Consider the following 18,919-nt stretch of genomic DNA (forward strand, 5'->3'; position numbering starts at 1 on the left):
TGTGTGTGTGTGTGTGTGTGTGTGTGTGTGTGTGTGTGTGTGTGTGTGTGTGTGTGTGTGTGTGTGTGTGTGTGGACGCGCGCAGGGGACGGTGACTGACTGTGCCCTCGCAGTAAATTGGGGTATATGCACGGCAGGAGAGTGCATTAATTGATTTATTAATTAATGTGAAAATACATTTGCAGTTTTTATTACATGTTCTGCCACTATGTGATATTGTTTACATGATATTCTGTGGTGAGGCGACTATAGGCTGCTGAATGTAATCAGCATCTGGTCACTGGTGATTTATTACATAAAAATACATATAAAAAAAATAAATAAATAAATAAAAAGAAAGAAAATCCTTACAAAAAAAAAAATCTATATAAAGACACTGCAAATATTAGTGTGACATGTATTTATCTATCTATTTTTAACTTTTCAAAGAATACCACATGGCGTTCAGTGTGTCATCCAGTTGCAACGTATAGGATACATTTACCCTCGTCTTTTCTTTTTTCTTTATTTTCTTTACTTAGACGTAAATCCGTAACATTCTGCACTATTACCAAAATTGTAGTATATGGCCTAGTAATCAGAAAATTACAGGCTTGCTCTATGGCAAAGCCCTATTTTGAGTCTTTTCAGAAAGGTTTTCTATCTCTTCAGCATTATGGTGCGAGATTACATGAAATGCTCCACATCAGATCAGCAGCATTAAAAGAACTTTCTGACCACCACTCTGGCCGCCATATTTCAATTGATCCGCTGTTTTATTTGCATGAATCAGAGGGAACCGCCAGTCAATGGGAGGCACCTACACCTCTGTGATCCACCTTGTTGTCCACATGTTCTGCAGGCCGTGATGCCACAGCTCTGACACCCCACCTTCCCTCCTTATATACCCGCCGCCTGCCTGCCTGCGTGGAGAGGAAAGAGTGAAGATGTGACGGGGCGTTATTTGAAGTATGACGAGCTTTGTGGTCCACTCCTTTTCATTCCCCCTTGCCTCAAATATACGCTCCGCTTTCAAATAAGCCTCTCTGGCAATCCCATGCCGACCCCCCCAGCGCACACACCCCCTGCCACCTTGACATGAATGGGCGACTGACCTTTAGGGCCGTGTCCACTCTGCGGTCCAGTTTTATCCAAATAAGCCTTCTCCCCCCCCACCCCTGCCTCATACGGTGCCAGCGATTCTTTACTGATATCATCAGCGGATGCAAATGAATTTGGACGGGGGGTGCAAGAGGTGGAGGGGGGTGGTGATGGTGTAGTCATGGACAAAATACCACACTGGCTGCAGAATGCTGCATGTGGAGAGAGATGGGGGAATATTGAATACCCCGCCACCACCAGAACCATCCCCGAATTCAATATTGCAGAAAAAAATTCCTATTCCAGAAATATTGGCTGTGAAATACCAGCAAGAGAAAAAAAAATCGCCATTCAAATGAGATGCGTTTATTTCTGCATGGCCTTTGAAGAGAGGAGAGGGGTCGTGTCACTCAAAAGAAGGAAAGGGCCACTCCGTTATAACCCCCCTCTTCTTCTTCTTCTTCTTCTTTTTTTTTTTTTTTTTTTTTGCTCTCCCACCCTTCCCTTCCCTTCCCCTCTTCTCTCGCTCCGACCGACCCCCACTCACGCACATTTTCACTATAGCACGCTGGCTTTGGGGGCGACACAGAGGCTAGATTAGGGCTTTGCTCCTTTAACAAGGGAGAGGAGGCACTTCTATAATCACAGCGGCGGTATGTGGGGCCACAAAGAGTTTGCAACCACAGGGCGACTGGTTTTCTGTAGAGTGGTCCAAGCCGTGGGCAAAGCCAGAGAAACGCTCTATCCAACGTATTACTGGGATCAAAACACAGTGGTTATAGTGCGTGAAGAGGTTATTAACCCACAGAGCACACAGCAAAAGACCACTTCTAAATCTCCACACAGCATAACCCTGGCTGCCATCGCCTGACTTGAGACAATTCAGCGCGTTAACATGACCAGTGCGGATGATCAAGTAATTATTTAGAATGTAGAGAAGACCAATGCATCCCCTTGTTGACGATTTAGTGTGTTTCTTCTCTCCCCCTCCCTCCCTTAAGCACAGCAGTGGAACATGGACATACAAATTTGATGGATGGTGCTGAGTAAGATGGAAAAAAGACATGTATTTATCAACATGCCGCATGTCCTCTGAGGTGGCTCAGAGAGACAGAGAGAGGGAGAGAGCACCAACCATGGAGGAGACTAAAGGGAGTCAATGGGAAACCTTACCACTGTAAGGAGCGGCTGGTTCCCCGTGGCAAAGATGAAAAATACCCTTCAATGCATCGTTTCAGTCAATCATAATAGACCTACAGTACAGCAGCCTGTGTGAGCAATCCAGGTAAACAGAGAGAGAGAGCAGCAGCTCTGACACTAAAAGAAACCATAACAAAACTGTCGAGATAGATAGATAGATAGATAGATAGATAGATAGATAGATAGATAGATAGATAGATAGATAGATAGACAGACAGACAGACAGATAGATAACTGTTGATGTTTTCAGTCTGCAGAAGCCTCCTGCATAGATAAATATTTGTTACGCTTTACTTCACGCAAGCAGATGTAAACTAATCAAATTTGTTTATTATTCCATTTTTTCTGCTATTTTCAGATAACAACTTTATGAGTATCCGCACAAATGCACTCAGGAAAAAAAAGGAGAATCACTCTATGGAAGGCTTTTTTTTATCTTGTCATAGTTATCCTAGACTAATAAAGTATAAACGGCATTAGTCTGTTAACCAAATCCTTTGCCATTCACGTGTTTAGTGGAGAGGTTGGATACCTGCTTAAAAAAGCTTGCCAATCTATTGTCAGTGGATAATATAGCAAAGGACTACAGAGGGTATAGGCTCAGTGGATTATATCTTTACAAGCATTATTCTGCCTGAGTGACTGGCTGGAAAAAAAAACCCGCACAGGGCTACAACAAAGATTGGTCAGGCATGAATGCGGCCTGTGTGTTTTTGTCTTCATAACATATTAATCCATCAAACCATGACGCGGAGCCCTATACTTTAAAGAGATTCTCCTTTGAAATGTTTCTTCAAAAACTTAACAGTAAACTTCAGAGAAGTAAAAAAATAAAATCACATGCAAATAAAACTTACTGGTGGTCAAAACTTTTTCATATATTCCCTATCTTTTATTTTTTTATTTTTTTTACATATAATGCAGCGAAAAAATGGGTCACCAATAAATTCTGCCTCAGCATTGATGTAATTGCAACAAAAATGCTGCTGAGTAAAAATTGAGGAGCTCGCTGACTGCGGTGGCACAGTCACACACCATCTGGAGTGTATTAGAAAAGAGAAGCCGTAAATATTGCTGAAAAGCCCAGGCGTTATCAGGTATGTAAGCCCGGGCCTTGCTGCGTGCATGGCCTCCCATATGTTGACATAATCAGACTGTTGGGATGTCTATTAAAACGTATCAGAATTTAATAAATGAACACAGTAATTAAATTCAGTTTGTTTGTGCGGATCTCCCAACGACTCCCAGTGTTGGTCTGTTTACATTTTTGGAGAGGGTGGATTATTATGGGATGAAAATGCTGCAGGGCTCCTGGGATGTTATTACAGTATGTTTGGACCAAAAGCAACAGGTTAACCGGCTTCAGCTGCAACTTTTGCACGAAATCTCTCTAACTTAGCAGCTAATTATTAAGACGCGCAGGCATGAGTATCACTTTGTCTTTTATAATGGCTGAGAAACATACACACATCCTCTCAAACTTGTCAGAATGAATTAGGAGTTCCTCTTGAGCTGCAAACGCTCTGTTACATCCGACTCACGCTTTTCCCCTTTAAAGCCAAAGCATTTCCTTTCCGACCATCCGGGTCTCCTTTTTTTTCATGGTAGGTAGTGTGATTTATCCCACACTGTATTTATATATGCGCGTACACAAGTAAACGCCTCCGTTCATGCGCTTTAAACTGTACATACATGGTGCACCAGTGAGAAAAGTTGCACTTTGGAGTTTAATGATTAATATCTTGGTGATGACAGGCGCACACACATGCGTATAGATGTACAAACACACACACAAACACAGACACACGTCCATCCTCTTTCACTTTTCACGTATATATCCCTCCTCCCCCTTTTCTCTCACACTTCTCTCTCTCTTTCTCACTCACTCCCCCTGGCTTTATCCGTTTCAGTCCGAGGAACACACAAGAACACTGTGCAAAAGACACACACACACACACACACACACACACATAGAGGAAAGAGGGAGAGGGAGAGAAGAGGAGAAGGAGAGCGTCAAAATGAGCCTTACTTTTTTTTTTCTTTTTTCCTGCCGTGAATCTTCATCCATCCCGTCGTTGACAGAGCTTGACTTGATCCAGCCACTTCTTCCTCAGTGCTAAAGAAAAAAAAAGTCTGTGCGCTTTAATTAATATATTTCTGGGCTCTGTCCCGAACCCAGAAGCTTTAGAGAGGGGAAGAGGAGTGCAGATTGAGACATATTGAGCCCGCTTTAAAAGGATCATTTCATCATGTGGGAGGTTGGGACACACAAAGTTTGGACCCGTGACTGGCATTCCGGAGAGACATGCATATTTTAAAACAACAAAGCAAGACAGAGACCGGGGGCCCCGGGGTGGGAGGGGAGAAAAACTTGGAAAGAAGTTACTATCAGATGAACAGCTGTCATTGTTGGGCGAGAGCTTGAACGCATATTAAGATATAGTCATCTGAAAAAAAAGGAGCTTGTCCAAATAATGTCATTCGTAGTCCTTAATATGGCTCATTCAAATCTTTTAAAGTTTTAATTTATTCATTCAAAACGTTTATTCCACTTTTCAGAATATTACATCTGTAAAATATTCTCACTGTAAAAGAAATCACACCAGAAATTAGTGGAATCAACTTATCTCTTCTCATTAACTTAATGTAAATATAGAAGTTTTAAGAGAATTTAACTTAGATTTTGTAGTATTTATTTTCAGAAGACTTCAGAACTTATAAACACAAGTTCTTCTAACTTGAAATCATTTGAAATCATGAGTTTGATGTAAAAGTAATCTCAACTGAATTAATGTCAAGTTAATTTGACTAGAAAGGCTTATTTGTTTAGAATCATTACAAAATTACCTAAACTTTTTTGTTTTTCAAATTCAGTTAACTTGAAATTTTAAAGCAGCCCAGACTCTAATTGATGATAAGTTGAATGTTAAGGAAATATAATTTGTTTGTAATGTTTGTCAGTGTGACTGAAGAGTCGTTGGTTCAACTTAACATCTTAAGCTCACTGAACATGTTTTGACTGAATTAATATCAAGTTTATTTGACTATTACTATTAATATTATAAAATTACCTCAACTTGTCTTTTCAAATTCAGTCAACTTAAAATTTTAGGAACAGCTCAGACACTAACTTTTTTTTAAAATTTTTTTACAGGGAGCAGTTTCACATATCGTACCAATGCTGGAACAAGAGTTGCTAGTTCAACTTACTATCTTAAGCTTACTGAACATGTTTTCTCAAGTACAACTGAATTATTGTCAAATTTAAGTAGAAAATTGTATTGTTTTAAATTGTTACAACTTGTCATTTCAAATTCAGTCATCTTAAAATTTTAAAGCAGCCTGGACAATAACTTTATTACTGTGTTTACAATTTCACACATTGTCTTTGCCAATGCTGGAACAAGAGTTGTTTGTTCAACTTAATATCATAAGTTTATTGAATATGTTTTCTTAAGTACAACATAATTAATGTCAAGGTTATTTGGCTAAAAAAAAATGTTTACTTTTATTTTAGCTTTCTAAGTTTATTTGTCATTCTTGTTCAATTTCAGTCAACTTACAATTTTAAGATAGCCTGGACACTAAACCTTTTAAGTTAAAACAAATATATATTTATATTTTTTACAGTGTATATATAAATATAAAAACATAAATTTTACTTCAAAAAATCTGTTTTTGCTCTGACAGCCTTAGAGAGTCTGCTTTTTTATTTTATTATACAGATCATAGTGAAGTTGTAAATATTAGTTGTTAATACAAAACTACTGGACAAACATTTTTAAGGTAAATTCTGCAATTGTGATACTAAATTGAACCAAGCGTCCAAAACTAAGTGCAAAAATACTGACCTGCTATTAAATTTGAAATAAAATCATCATCATTTACCTTCTCATAAGGAAGCAAACAGGCTGTAGATTTTTTTTATATCCTCAAACATCTAAATAAAAGCAGTTAAGGTTACAATTTAAACCGTCTCCCACGTCTGTTTTGTCAAGTCACACACAATTGTATCTCTCCCAAGTAAAGCCAGTGTGCTTAGCGCTGTCACTTCTGCACAGCTTTTACAACATCACTACTCACTCCCCCCCTTCCACTCTTTCTTTTTTCTCTCTCTCTGCTTTACTGGACGGGTTTTCTCTCTTGTGCACGGGGTCCATTCGTGCAAAAAAAAAAAAAAAAAAAAAAAAAAAAGGAGTGGAGAAGGCATAAATAAAAATGTGTTGGCTGTGACGAGAGATCTGTCCGCTGGAAATGAAGGGCCAGGGGGAAGAAGACAAAGGGGGGAAAATGCATGCAGTGGTGTAGAGCTGGATATCTCTGTTAGTTGTCAGCGTTTAGTCCATGGCTGTGGAATGCTAATGAGTGAGGTCTCTCTCCCTTTTTTTTCTCTCTTTCTCAATCCCCCCTCCTCCTGTCCACCCCCTCCCTCCCCTCTCCCCCCTCTCTCCCTCCTCTCTCAGGGAGAAAAAGCGGATCGATAGCTGACCCGATGGTTTTGGCCAATGCTTTATTTATCTGGCCAGGCAATGATATTATCAGCCTTGAACGTTATATACAGCAAACGTCTTCCTAAATCAACACAAAGGGATCCGCTTACACAGCGATCCGGGCTTTCTCACAACCACCTCTCCCTCTCTCTCTCCTCTCCCACTCTGTCGGCCAGTAGCGCGCACACACGCGTACGCACGCTGGTGGTAGGAACACGCTTTTTACGCACGGGCATGCAAAGAACGCGCCCGCACACATACATCCAGAAAGACCTCACACATATAGAAAAATCCGACACACAGTTTTGACAATCATGACAAACTTGCACACACAGACACACACACACACGGGCTGGAGGAGGCGTCCCCGGGAGGCGTCCCCTTATGTTACATTCACAACTAGGGATATTTTATACCCCGTAGGGCTGGATTTGATCCATGGCTTAAAGGTTGCCTATGAGGTCTGCAATCAGAAGATGTGCCTCTCTTTCTCTCCATTGTACAGTCAATACAACAAGAAACTCCGGTTGTTTTGTTGAGATATAGCGCAAACATCTCACGGGAATCCATTTAATTTTGGACATTTGTCCTCACCGTGCCGTTTCCCAGCCATTTTGCAAGCCTGTGTTTGAATGAGCTGCGTGGTAAAGACACGGCGGAGAAGCACTTGTTGTCCTGTGTTGTCATCATTTTTACGCACAAGACAATATGAGAAATAAGCCGTGTCATACTTCACAGGGCCCCCCATTCATACACGCAGCCGCTATTTGGAAATTGTTATTGTCTCAAACAACAGTATTTGTCAAATGTGACCGGGGAAACCAGGCTACTATAAGTGAAATGAAGTGACGTGTAACGCCAATAGGACGTTTCCACTGCTGCATAAAAACCATCGGCTCTGCATTGAGGGGTTTTGGAGAAATAGGTTCGCTGACAACTTAGGATAATAAATGTTTCGCTTTCAGACAGATATCTCAAACGTGAAATCGCACCCAGCTGCTTGTGTAAAGCAAACAAATAGCCCCCCGTGTTAGGAGTCCTCCACTTGTGGTTTGATGAATGAAACCAGACAAAGGTAAATGGTTATTTAACTCATTTCGTAGTAACACTTTGGTAACCGGAGTTTCCGAAATTACAGAGACACAAATGGGGCCCATAGTGTGCCACATATCCATCTCTCTTACCCACCGCAGCTACAGTCCAATTTGACAGAGCATTTACTTCTCTCTTACTGCACTTTGTCCTTCCTGCTTTTCTTTTATTCAATTTAATATCAGCACTAATAATGTTGTCATCACAGCAGATGATAAGAAATTTGATGGTTGAAAAATAATGAAAATACAGCTCATATTTGAGGCGTATTATTTCAATATTTAGAGTGTTGCATAATATACTAATCTGAGCTTCTGTCAAAGCAAGAGAGGCAAAAATCTAAATAAAAAATATCACTTTTCCTGGTGTGTTTTGCTTGTATTGCTCGTACAGAAACGTTAATTAGGAACACATGCCACCATTTTATCTGTTTTTGAACTATTGCTTTATATAGCCTGTAGTGAAACAACTGTATAAACCGAATGCTCTCAGCAAGAGGATAAAAGATAGTTACTCTGGAGGGATTTAGAATACATTATGTGGAGACAACCAGCTGAAAGCTGCGTTTAATAACCCAGCAAACAATTTAGTCCAGAGCTGCATAAAACAAAAACGACCTGGACTGGTGTGATGGCCATGGTGGAAGCCATATTCTGTCTCTTTGAAAAAAACAAAAAACAAATATTTATTCTCACATGCAGGAACCGGTCCTCTGGATTTTTTTTTTTAAGTACTCACACGCTAAATAATTCCACCTCCAGCAATTATCTGTTTTTAAGTGTGTTTGTTATGTGAGGCTTTTGTTAATTTTTGAAGCTAAATTCTGAACGTTCTGCCTCCAGTATAAATCAGAAAGGAAAGGCCCCATCAGCTCATTATTCTGCAGCTTTCACCTGACCTAAACCTCCGAGAGAATCGCACTCACAATAAGGAACCTGAAGAAATATCACGTTTATGTGTGTACAGTAGCTAAGGCAACAACAAGGCGTCTGACAACTGACCCAGCGCTACAGACAGGTCGATTGGGCGCTAATAGGTACAATATGCCTGCACAGACATTAATCACGAGAATGAAAACTGTATCCCCGCGTGTGTAAGAGAGCATTTGAGGACAACCTAAAGCAACAACCTACAGCATCATTCCAGCTAATTAATACCGTAATATTGTAGCCTTTGAACGAAGACAGGCAACACAAACAAATAAACCACTGGCACACAAACGCCCCTCCCCCTCAGTCCAGTCCTATAAGGCAGATAACAAATATGGCGATATGAAATTCAGACATTGCAACGTGCTACATGCAGTTCTGCTCCTGTCCTCCTGTCCTGTCCCTCATCACTGCCAGTCAGTCAGCAGATGAAGATGTGGGCAATATGGCACACAAGCAACACGTCTGATGATGAAGAGAAGAAGAAGAAGAAGAAGAAGAAGAAGAAGAAGAAGAAGAAGAAGAAGAAGAAGAAGAGAAGGAGGAGGAGGAAGGAGAAAGGAGGGAGAAGGGGGGACTAACAGGCAAATGTAATAATTGTCACACCGAAACCCCATTTTCTTCTTCATAACGCCTTCCAATTTATCACATTTTATCACTCTAGGTGTGAGTGTAACGCAGTAATGACAGTGAGTGTAGATCCAGGTCCATAACTGGGCTTCCTGTGTCATCTGGAGACAAAAAAACGCGCAGAGACAGACCCATGCAAGGACAGAAACTCTATGTAACCCATCTAACACATTGAGGACTTATCGATGGACTCATTACACTCTGAATGTATCAGGCAAACCAAGGCCACATCTCTTTCTGTCTCCTTCACACACACACACACACACACACACACACACACACACACACACACACACACACACACACATATACATACACATACACACATTTGCCTTCCTTCTTACACGTTTCCCCTCTCATTTGTCTCCCTACCCCTCTTTCTCTTTCTTTCCTTCCCTCCCTCTCCTTCGTCCTCTCTCTATTCCCACACAATGCATCACACTCGGTGTTCCTATCGACTGGCTTACATGCTGTAAAATACATTTTCCAGATTGATCACGCATATCACAGCAGCTTTGCAGCGGGGCCTAACCCTTTTGCCAAATGACGCCCACATCAATATTGAGGCATGCACTATCAAGGAAGAGTTTTTAAGATCGGGGGTAGAGGGGGAATATTGTTTGGTTTGTGAAGAATCACCTTGATTAAGCCACAGGAGGTAAGGATGGAGGTGGCTCTGTGTGGTGCGCAGGCTTTCCTCGCTGTCTGGGAAAAATATTAAACATTAATGCGCTCACAGGCTGGCAGAGAGCTCACTGCTGTAGTTCCTCACGTATAGCCTCCCTCCTTTGTGCTCGCATTGCCAGTTATGTCAGTGGGTCTGTTAAAATGTAAGGTATGCACCCATAGTGTAATTACCACACTTAATCCCGTGTATCACCTCGTTTTCACTGGTAGGTGTAGTAGAGGCAAACAGTGTATTCACAATTATTATGTTTCAGTATGAGGCAGTGCAGGATAGTGAGTCAGAAACTGTAGGCTGCACTTTGCGCTTTTCTTATAGAAAACCAGGAGCGCACAGATTCCCCTCAGATGGTTTAAAATAAGCCCGAGCATCTTGACATTGTGCTTCCAGGAAAATGCTTGAGAATGAGACATCGTTGCCTATTTCTTTTTTTAATAGTACAGTCACCATCACACAACTTCATCAACCGACCCTTCTGCAAAAAGCTGCATCATGGAGTAAGCAAATTGAAGGCAACAACCAATAAAATTCAAGAAACAATGAAAATTTTCAAGACGAAACAAACAAAATGTATTTGAAATGATATATTAAAAGTGCTTTTGATTTTCATGTCTCTCCTCTTTGACTGATGATCGACTCCACACGCACTCATGGCCCGGGGAAAAGGCGCCCCAGACGTCCTCTCAGTAAAAATGTCCTGGAGGTCAGTTTGCTGCTGTCGCAGGTCCATCGTATCAATTGGGAAAAAAAGTTCAACCATCAGTGGTGATATTGTCATAGCGATTAGACTGTTTCTTATTTGTCTAAATTTCTTTATTTTTCTGTTTTTAAATTCTCACTTCAATTTTAATTCTTGGAGAACATAGCTTCGACAACATATATCGCACTCATTATAAGAAGCAAAAGGTTATATCAAAAAATTATTAGTATAGAATCACAGAAACCCTGGTTTAGAACCAGAAAAAATACAAAACAGAGAGGTACATAGACACAGGACAATTCTTATAATTGCTTGGAAACATTATTTTCCCGCTAAGTCTTGATTCTTTTTTTCTTACTGCGCATATGATGTTTTTCATTTTATTTGTATTTTTTACAAAAAAGGAAAATAAAGACTAGTATTTTACAAAATGAAGAGTATTGTTCTTGAAGATGAGGGTGGATTTACACAGGTGTAAAGTCCAGTTCCAATATTTTTCTGTACATAATGTATTCCATATCAGTCCCAGAAGACAGAAAAAAAGTAATGTCTTCCAAGTTTCTCAGAAAAGGTCCTATATATAGTCTTCTTGGAGGAGGATGGGGTGAGGGGTGCTGAATTTTGGTCCTTTTTTTCCTCTCATTTTTCCACTTTCATATAAGGATCATTGGATGGACATGTAAGGCCAGTTGAAGCTGCTCCCGGATAATAGCATATCCCTGATGAGGGTTTCAATAGGAGTTTTACCTACCAAGCGGACGAAGAACAGCTGCTCGATTACCGACGATGAGACGGTGCGCAGTGAGGGCAACCGCAGCAGGAGCTTCCCAAAGCGGCTGGGCTGGTTCGGGTACTGGCTCCTCACGTACTCCTCCAGCGCGCACTGGGATTTCTCCTGTAGGCTCTCGATGTGAGCAGCGTCCGACAGGCCGCAAGCGTCTGAGAAACACACACCAAAAAACACTGTGGTTAGGCTCGTCACGTCTCTCAAACCCCAAGGTACAACATGTTGTGGAAAAGTCCCCGAATCTGACATTATTCTGCTGTTAAACATCAAAATTTCGAGGAACGGGAGAAACAATAACTGTTGGCTAAAAATATATTATTAAAATCTCATATTATTAAAACATATCAGACTCTCAGGTCACCAGGCTTGCAGCGAAGCACACACAGCTATATTAAATATTACTTTTTCCATTATAATTATTTAAAATGATAAAACTCAAATTACACTGCTGAGAATATTATTTTCTGGACAAAACATCAACACGAAACCACATGGTCAATTTTAGCCTCTTGTTGGCTCAGCATTGGCAAGTGCACACCTTGCCATACCCAATTTATGTCCTGCAAAAGCACTCCGGTTATCATTCAACATCAGCCTTTACGTGTTATTGACAAAGTGGAATGAACAAACACACTGGCCAAACATGCTACATCACACTGAGCGAGTGGGACTGTCATACAGAATAAACAAGCTGCTGGAGTAGGGGATGATGCACACCTCAGTGGAGGATATCTCTGCCTGCTCTTACAACAATCAACAAGAATATGGAGCTAAATGTCATGAAAACAGTGCGGAGGAAGAAGAAGTGATGGGGGCAGTGGGGCACGGGCGAAAAGGTAGGCTATACAGGGCCTAAAGGTCGCTGCTCCTCGTGTCTGCACTCTGGGGATTCAAGTATAAGGAAACATAAACGGCACTGATGAATCTGAAATTACACTGGATGTAATGTGACCTAATTACTCCGCAGTAAGCTGTTAAGTCATTTCGCCGCTCTTCTCTCCATAGACCACTCTTGGCCTGTTTTTCGATGGAGCCTATAGGACAGGCCGCTGGAAGCAATCAAATTTATTAGACGAGGTGAAGTCAATAGTCACGCACAAGCGACATAAAATGTCAGAAAATGAGCGTGTGCACCAGCGCAGAGGGGAGACGGTGTGTTTTGGTGCTCACTGGTGGCTCCTGCAGCCCTGTGCAGCCTCGCTTCACTATAGACAAAAGCATATAAGGCTTGTTAGTGTCGTGCGATGTTATAAAGAGGGAGAACTGTTTTCCACACGACCCAAACATGCGTGTTCTACTGCTTATAAACTGTTGTAAACGCAGGCAGCATAACCGCCGGCGTATATGGTCCCACATGAAGTCTAGGCTGTCCTTACTGAGCTGTGCTTTTGTAGAAACTACACAAGAAAGACAGCTTTAGTTTTCAAGCACTAATGCATTAAACGCCGGACACAGGCTTTTAAGCCTATTCGTGATTTCTCAGTGCTATAACTCACTATGGCCAGACACAATAACCTTATGAACCCGGGGGCAACGCGGAGATCTCGGGGTGATTTACTGTGACCTTAGTCCGGCCGGTCAGAGCCCCATGTATGCAAATCCCTTTGGATTAACGCTGAGTGTCTCCTTTTAAAATCTACAGCAATCAATAAGGTTGGAATGAATTACATTTGGATTTTTTTCTATAAAACATAAATACTTGGCGTGGATGTTGCAATGCAGCGACGGAGTGAGTTCAAAGCACTGAATAGGCTGAATGTAGGCTATGCGTCAAGAGAAAGCTGGTCAAAGACATCCCATAGTTCTCCATTAGGCCTGCCTGCAACCCTGCACCCCACCACCTCAATAGACTGAGACATGGGAGCAGATAGCTTCCAGATTCGCAAACGACTATTTCTGTGGTAGGTTAGCACAAGGCACACACACACACACACACTCACTGCAGTGTGCACATGTGGATGAGAAGTTAATGTAAGACAATGATCCTGAACTGTGGTGAAATAGTTTAGCCTGGCCACCATTATTTATGCATCAAATACTGACAAGTCTGCTGTTATTAAAGGCAAACAATCCACGATGGTGTTGGCAAAGAGCCACATGACTTGTTATAGCCAGCACCAGTTGTAGCCTATCAGCCTACCTAAATGATCTGTTAGAAAACATGCTGCATGTTAATGTGTGTATGAAGTTTCTCTGGGTAATCTGGGGTGAATTAGTGAAACGCCGTGCAATAGGAAAATATGGTTAAATATGCCAGTGTAAACGGTGAACAGGATGTCACATTGCTTAAACACGGTGACTGAGACAAAATACGCATTTATTTGTGCTAAAACATATATTTACCTCTCAGGGTGCCTTCAAAATTTTGTGTGTCAAATTAACCTTGTTGCCAAAACCCAAAACTGAAAAGTGGTCATTATGGCTCCTTAAATTAAAAATAGGAAAAATAGAAAGTCCTCTAACTGAATGTGGTAATGTCGTATTCGCCCCAAAAAGGAAAAACTGTAGGTTGAAGGTGGTTTAGTAGTCTGAAATATAATATTTAAGTTTCTATTTATAAGTTTGGTGAGCACACAGACTTATATTGTGGATAATTTAGATTATGTTTAGATACAGCTTATTATCACTTTATACACACTGTGTGACATTTTAAAGAATGTGTCAACAATTATATATATAATAAAATAAATTAATATAATATAATTTAAAAACAGCAAAGATAATATATATAGTCAGTTGTACATCCTTGTGGCGTAAATAAATAATAAACAATAATTGTTGAAATATGCTAGAGGACAAGTGTAACGACTCAGTATAAAATGGAGTTATGACGCTTTCCAGGGAAATTGAAAGTGGGAAATAATTCAATATAAATCTAAATCTGAAAACCACAATAAAACCGAATATTTTATCACGAACGTGTCCAATTATAGGATATGTACAGCCCTGTTACAGAATTTTAGAATGTGCCAAATATGAGACAATGAGGTCCAAACTTTGAGCCAAGTTCAGAAGTAGTTTGGGGCCTGTGAGTAGGTTTAAACTCTCCTTTTCCTTCCCATCAGCAGCACACTCCCTGACATAACAGGCCTAATGGCACCAAACGTACACAACCAGCTCCAAAATAGCATCTAAATTACGCGCCGAGCGTAAATGAGGACCTTTAGGACCTTGCCCCAGTCAGCCATCAATTAAGCTATCAACAATGTAGGTTACTTTTGAAAATTGCTGCTGGTGACTTTTCAAAGCGTGTGCGACGAGAGGAACTATCCCCAATAAGTAAGAAAATTAATAGGTCAGCTGAGATTAATCTACAAACAATCTATGGAGCAGTGCTGCCCTGTGTGCTACAGCAGCAGCGATGCACTGACACATGAGTCAACTTCCATCAGCTTTTTTGATCTCAGCCTGCTAAGGATTATTTCCTGCACCCCCAAGACATGTGTTTGTGCACGCAAAACAAGGATAAAAGCATGCACCAACACTCATAAACGCATCAGCTGTCATATATCACCCAGTGATAGACTATTTCATCTTTACGCTCGATTATTTGACACCTGTTCCAAAATTTATGGACGCGAACCCACGATCTCGACTCAAAAAAGTTTAAACTCAACAATTATAAAATATTTACATGTTTAAGATGATCAACTAGGCTTTTCTCCAGCCTAAAAAAGCATTCAACCGAGTGTTGCACTAAAAAACTTGATGCGCTCACTCAATCTGGATTTGTTTACACGTCTTATGCTGCGGCTACAACTGACATGGGAATGCATGTAAGTAGATATGTAGCAAGCTGTTGACAAAATAGCTCTTCCATCGGCAACACAAGCATCTCGTAAACTCAGATTTGTGACCAGCCTGAGCCTGACAGCCATATTCTTGATGCCACAGCGTTTCGCCCTCTGAGCCTCGCTCCCACTAACATCCCTGCAACTAGGCCTCATGTGATTATAGACATGTTCCTGTGTGACATGTCGGACACCCACCTGATGTAAAAAGCACGATGGCCTTGAGGCAGCTGTACTCTGCCGAGTCTACGTGCAGGGTCTTAAGCTTCTCCACTTGCTCCTGGAAGATCCGGATGTGATCCATGAAAGCCACGACCCGGTCCGCGGACATCGGGGAGGCGTGGAGGCCCGCCGCGGCGAGCAGAGGGGCCACATGCAGAGGCATGGAGCACTGGGCTGCGTTCAGCACAAACAACTCGCTCCACGTCAGCCTGAGAAGGGACACCTGGTCGGTGATCTGCAGGTCGGGAAAGAAAGGGATGTTTCTCGCCCACTCCACGGCGCTGAAGAGCAACCGAGCCGCCAGCTCGCAGATGTTCTCGATGCCCATGATATTGTTGGGCTGCATGCACTGGCTCCCGTACCGGGACGTCGGATAAGGCTCGGCCCGTAGCAATAAAGAGATGTATCCGGACAGATAGCAGTGGCCGTTCAGAGGGTCCCCGTTCGTCAGCGCGTACTGGCCTGGGTTGGGCTGGGTTGGAGGCATTCGTCCTCGCTGAACCGCTGACAAAAAGAAAGAGAAAAAGAGGAAATGTGCATCCAGGACTGATAAACATTGTTCATGAGTAGCACAACCGTCAAAGCAACTTACAGCTAGTGTGTTTCTGCTCAGTAAAACGGCATGCACTGACATCTAAATTCAACACGCTGTTCAAAACATATTGACTAATGTTTGATGTTTGTAAGACTATAATATTTCAGAGATTATTCTGTCGAGAACATAAACAGATGTGCTCAGTCCCTCAACCTTCACACTGTTTACATTTGTATTTAAAGATGAACGCTACATGTCCTGTGCGTATAATGAATCACTTTTATACAACAAAAACACATATTTTCTAATTTCAAAAAGTACATTTAACACATTTACTATTCTGAATATTTCAGGGCGTAATTGCATATTTACACACAGCAGTCTGCTTACATTAGTTTAGCATTATATTTATGTGGCTTTTAATTTATATAAATAATTATTAATTGTTGTTAAAGATATTACAAATCTGATTGATAATTACAGATAAATCCAATCACACTAACACAGTATAGCCACATCAAAAGCTCAGCTGAGAATAAAATGAATTATGCTATTGTTTAATATTAAAAATAAAATATTAATGCTGCTCAGTCTACATTTTACATGGGCTTGCAGTGTGGACTCCAAATAGTAGATAAAAAATACGGGATGTTTGCAGAAATTAGAATAAAACACTTGACAGGGAGAGGAAAGTTCTACGGCCTGTATTGCAGCAGGCAAAACAATAAGCCATGAACAACTTCAGCGGCGTTATTCAGTGTGTCTGAGCTGTCTAGTCAGCATAAGGAGCTGGAGAGAGACGTGGGCTTGTAGTGTGTTCATTTTACATTCACACACACGTCTTACAAACCACCACTGTACTATTATAAATTAGTAAGCTGCACGTACTTATAGAAGGGACTATTAGCCTTGCACACTGTACACACACACACTCAGACGTACACAAACAGGCATACAGGCACACACACACACACATGCACACAGCCCCTGTTTTGCTCTAAAACCTATACGTAAAATGGGCCTGTTGGACCGAATGTCTTTGTTTGGTAATAGTGGAATTTAGACTGCAGGAAAAAACAAAATGAGAGGGTCAGCTAGACGAGCCGCTTTGTTCGGGCGACCTGCATTCACAAGCACAGTTGCTGTGGCTGCACTGGCCTTTTAGCCCTCTCCTCTCACATAAGGCAGAAAAACCAATCATTCATGCAAACATCCCCTAAAAAACATGGATGGAGACTGCAGTATGCCCAGCCATATAGCCTGTGACCTTAATGCAACATGGCAGCCCTGTTCGCCTGCTACTAGGATGAGTAATAATGAGTGGGCTTTAAAATATATATTCACCTTCCCGCCGCATTCCCACTTTTAAACACTTCTTCAGCCGGCAGTATTGGCACTGATTTCGGTGGTGCTGGTCAATGGGACAGTTCCTATTGGCACGACATGAGTATGTTAAGTTCCTCCGTACACTCCTCTTGAAGAAACTTTTGCATCCCTCGCAGGTGAACTGGCCATAGTGTTTGCCGCTCGATTTGTCTCCGCAAACCACACATTCAATATGCTGCTGACTCTGTCCAGAATTTTGACTCCCCTTGTCCCCCGCGGTCCCCGGTGTGGACGGGGGTCCCGGCTGGCTGGGGGTCTGCGGAGTGTGCGGCGCCGCCGAAGCCGCCTGCTGCTGCTCCCTCGCCGGCTGCGCTACTGGGTTGGGGCCGCTCGGAGGTCCTCCAGCCACGTCTTCCTGCGGATCTCGCCAGACGCTAACTACCATTGCCATATCTCGGCCCCGGAAAGTGCTATAAAGCGAAATGATCGCCGGTGTTTATGAAGCGTAGAGGAGAAAAAATGAGCTCTCAAAAGACGGGGCAGTGCAAAGTCAAATCGGAGCACGCAATCTCATATGGGGTAAGAAGGGGAGTACAACGCGATCAATACATTCAAAATACAGGAGGGCGATTATAGGCACCCGATCAGGATATGCAAGTATCGGGAGGCCAGTTCCAAGGTAAATTGCAGTCAGCCATTCAGGAATCCCTAATCTTGTAGGAAAACCCGAGTCCAGACGTAACAAATTGCAGTTTGATATAAAATAGCCACAAAGGAAAGGCAGGAGCGATTCACATGGACGCAGGAACGAGTAAAAAAAAAAACCTTTTGCTGGAAAGACACGCGATCCAAAGTGCTGCGGAGATAAATTCCTTTCTCTTTTCTTCCCCTTGCTCCTTTACACTCCCGTCTTCGCCGTATAGGAGGGGAGGAAAAACTGAAGAGCTGGATTTTTACATCTATATTCTTAAATAAACCTCATCATCTCGCCAGGCAGCGAAAGAAAACCGCGTCGCCGAATGAAGTGCCCATGTATAGTTTCACCTCTCTCCAGCAGGAGGAATGGAGATACGAAGAGAAAAGATAAAAAAGAAGACCAACACCAACAACTAATAGAATATGCAAGAAGAAGGAGAGACCCAAAAATGAATGCGCTTAAACGAGAGGACCAGCAGAGCAATGTTTCCGAAACGGGGGATCTGCGCGAATGTCTGTATATAGTGAACTTTGACACTACTATTGAAACTGACACGTTTCTATGGAGATCGCTGCGCCTTATATGGTGCTCATGTCAAGGAGCCAAGAGAGGGGCTGCTGGAGACTGATAATCAAAGGCGACTGACTGGCCAGAGCCCTGCATAGAGGAGGAGGAGAGGAGGAGAGGGGGGGGAGATAGGGAGAGAGAGAAAATGGGAGGCTAAGGTTATAGCCAAGCCCTCTCTTTCTCTCTAT

The 18,919-nt window shown here is 42.0% G+C and overlaps 1 protein-coding gene across 1 annotated transcript; it reads right to left on the reverse strand.

Moving 5' to 3' along the window:
• Window positions 1–10,518: 10,518 nt before the first annotated feature.
• On the reverse strand, window positions 10,519–18,711 carry nr2f1a (nuclear receptor subfamily 2, group F, member 1a). Its single transcript, XM_084728156.1, has 3 exons — window positions 17,486–18,711; window positions 15,583–16,110; window positions 10,519–11,745 (listed from the first exon to the last, which is right to left on the reverse strand). Exons 1-3 carry the CDS (start codon window positions 17,916–17,918, stop codon window positions 11,471–11,473), a joined length of 1,236 nt encoding a protein of 411 aa, XP_084584282.1. The 5' UTR covers window positions 17,919–18,711; the 3' UTR covers window positions 10,519–11,470.
• Between the last annotated feature and the right edge of the window lie 208 nt (window positions 18,712–18,919).

Source organism: Lutjanus erythropterus, chromosome 10, assembly GCF_056507025.1.
Source record: "Lutjanus erythropterus isolate fLutEry1 chromosome 10, fLutEry1.hap2, whole genome shotgun sequence".
Classification (NCBI taxonomy): domain Eukaryota; kingdom Metazoa; phylum Chordata; class Actinopteri; order Lutjaniformes; family Lutjanidae; genus Lutjanus; species Lutjanus erythropterus.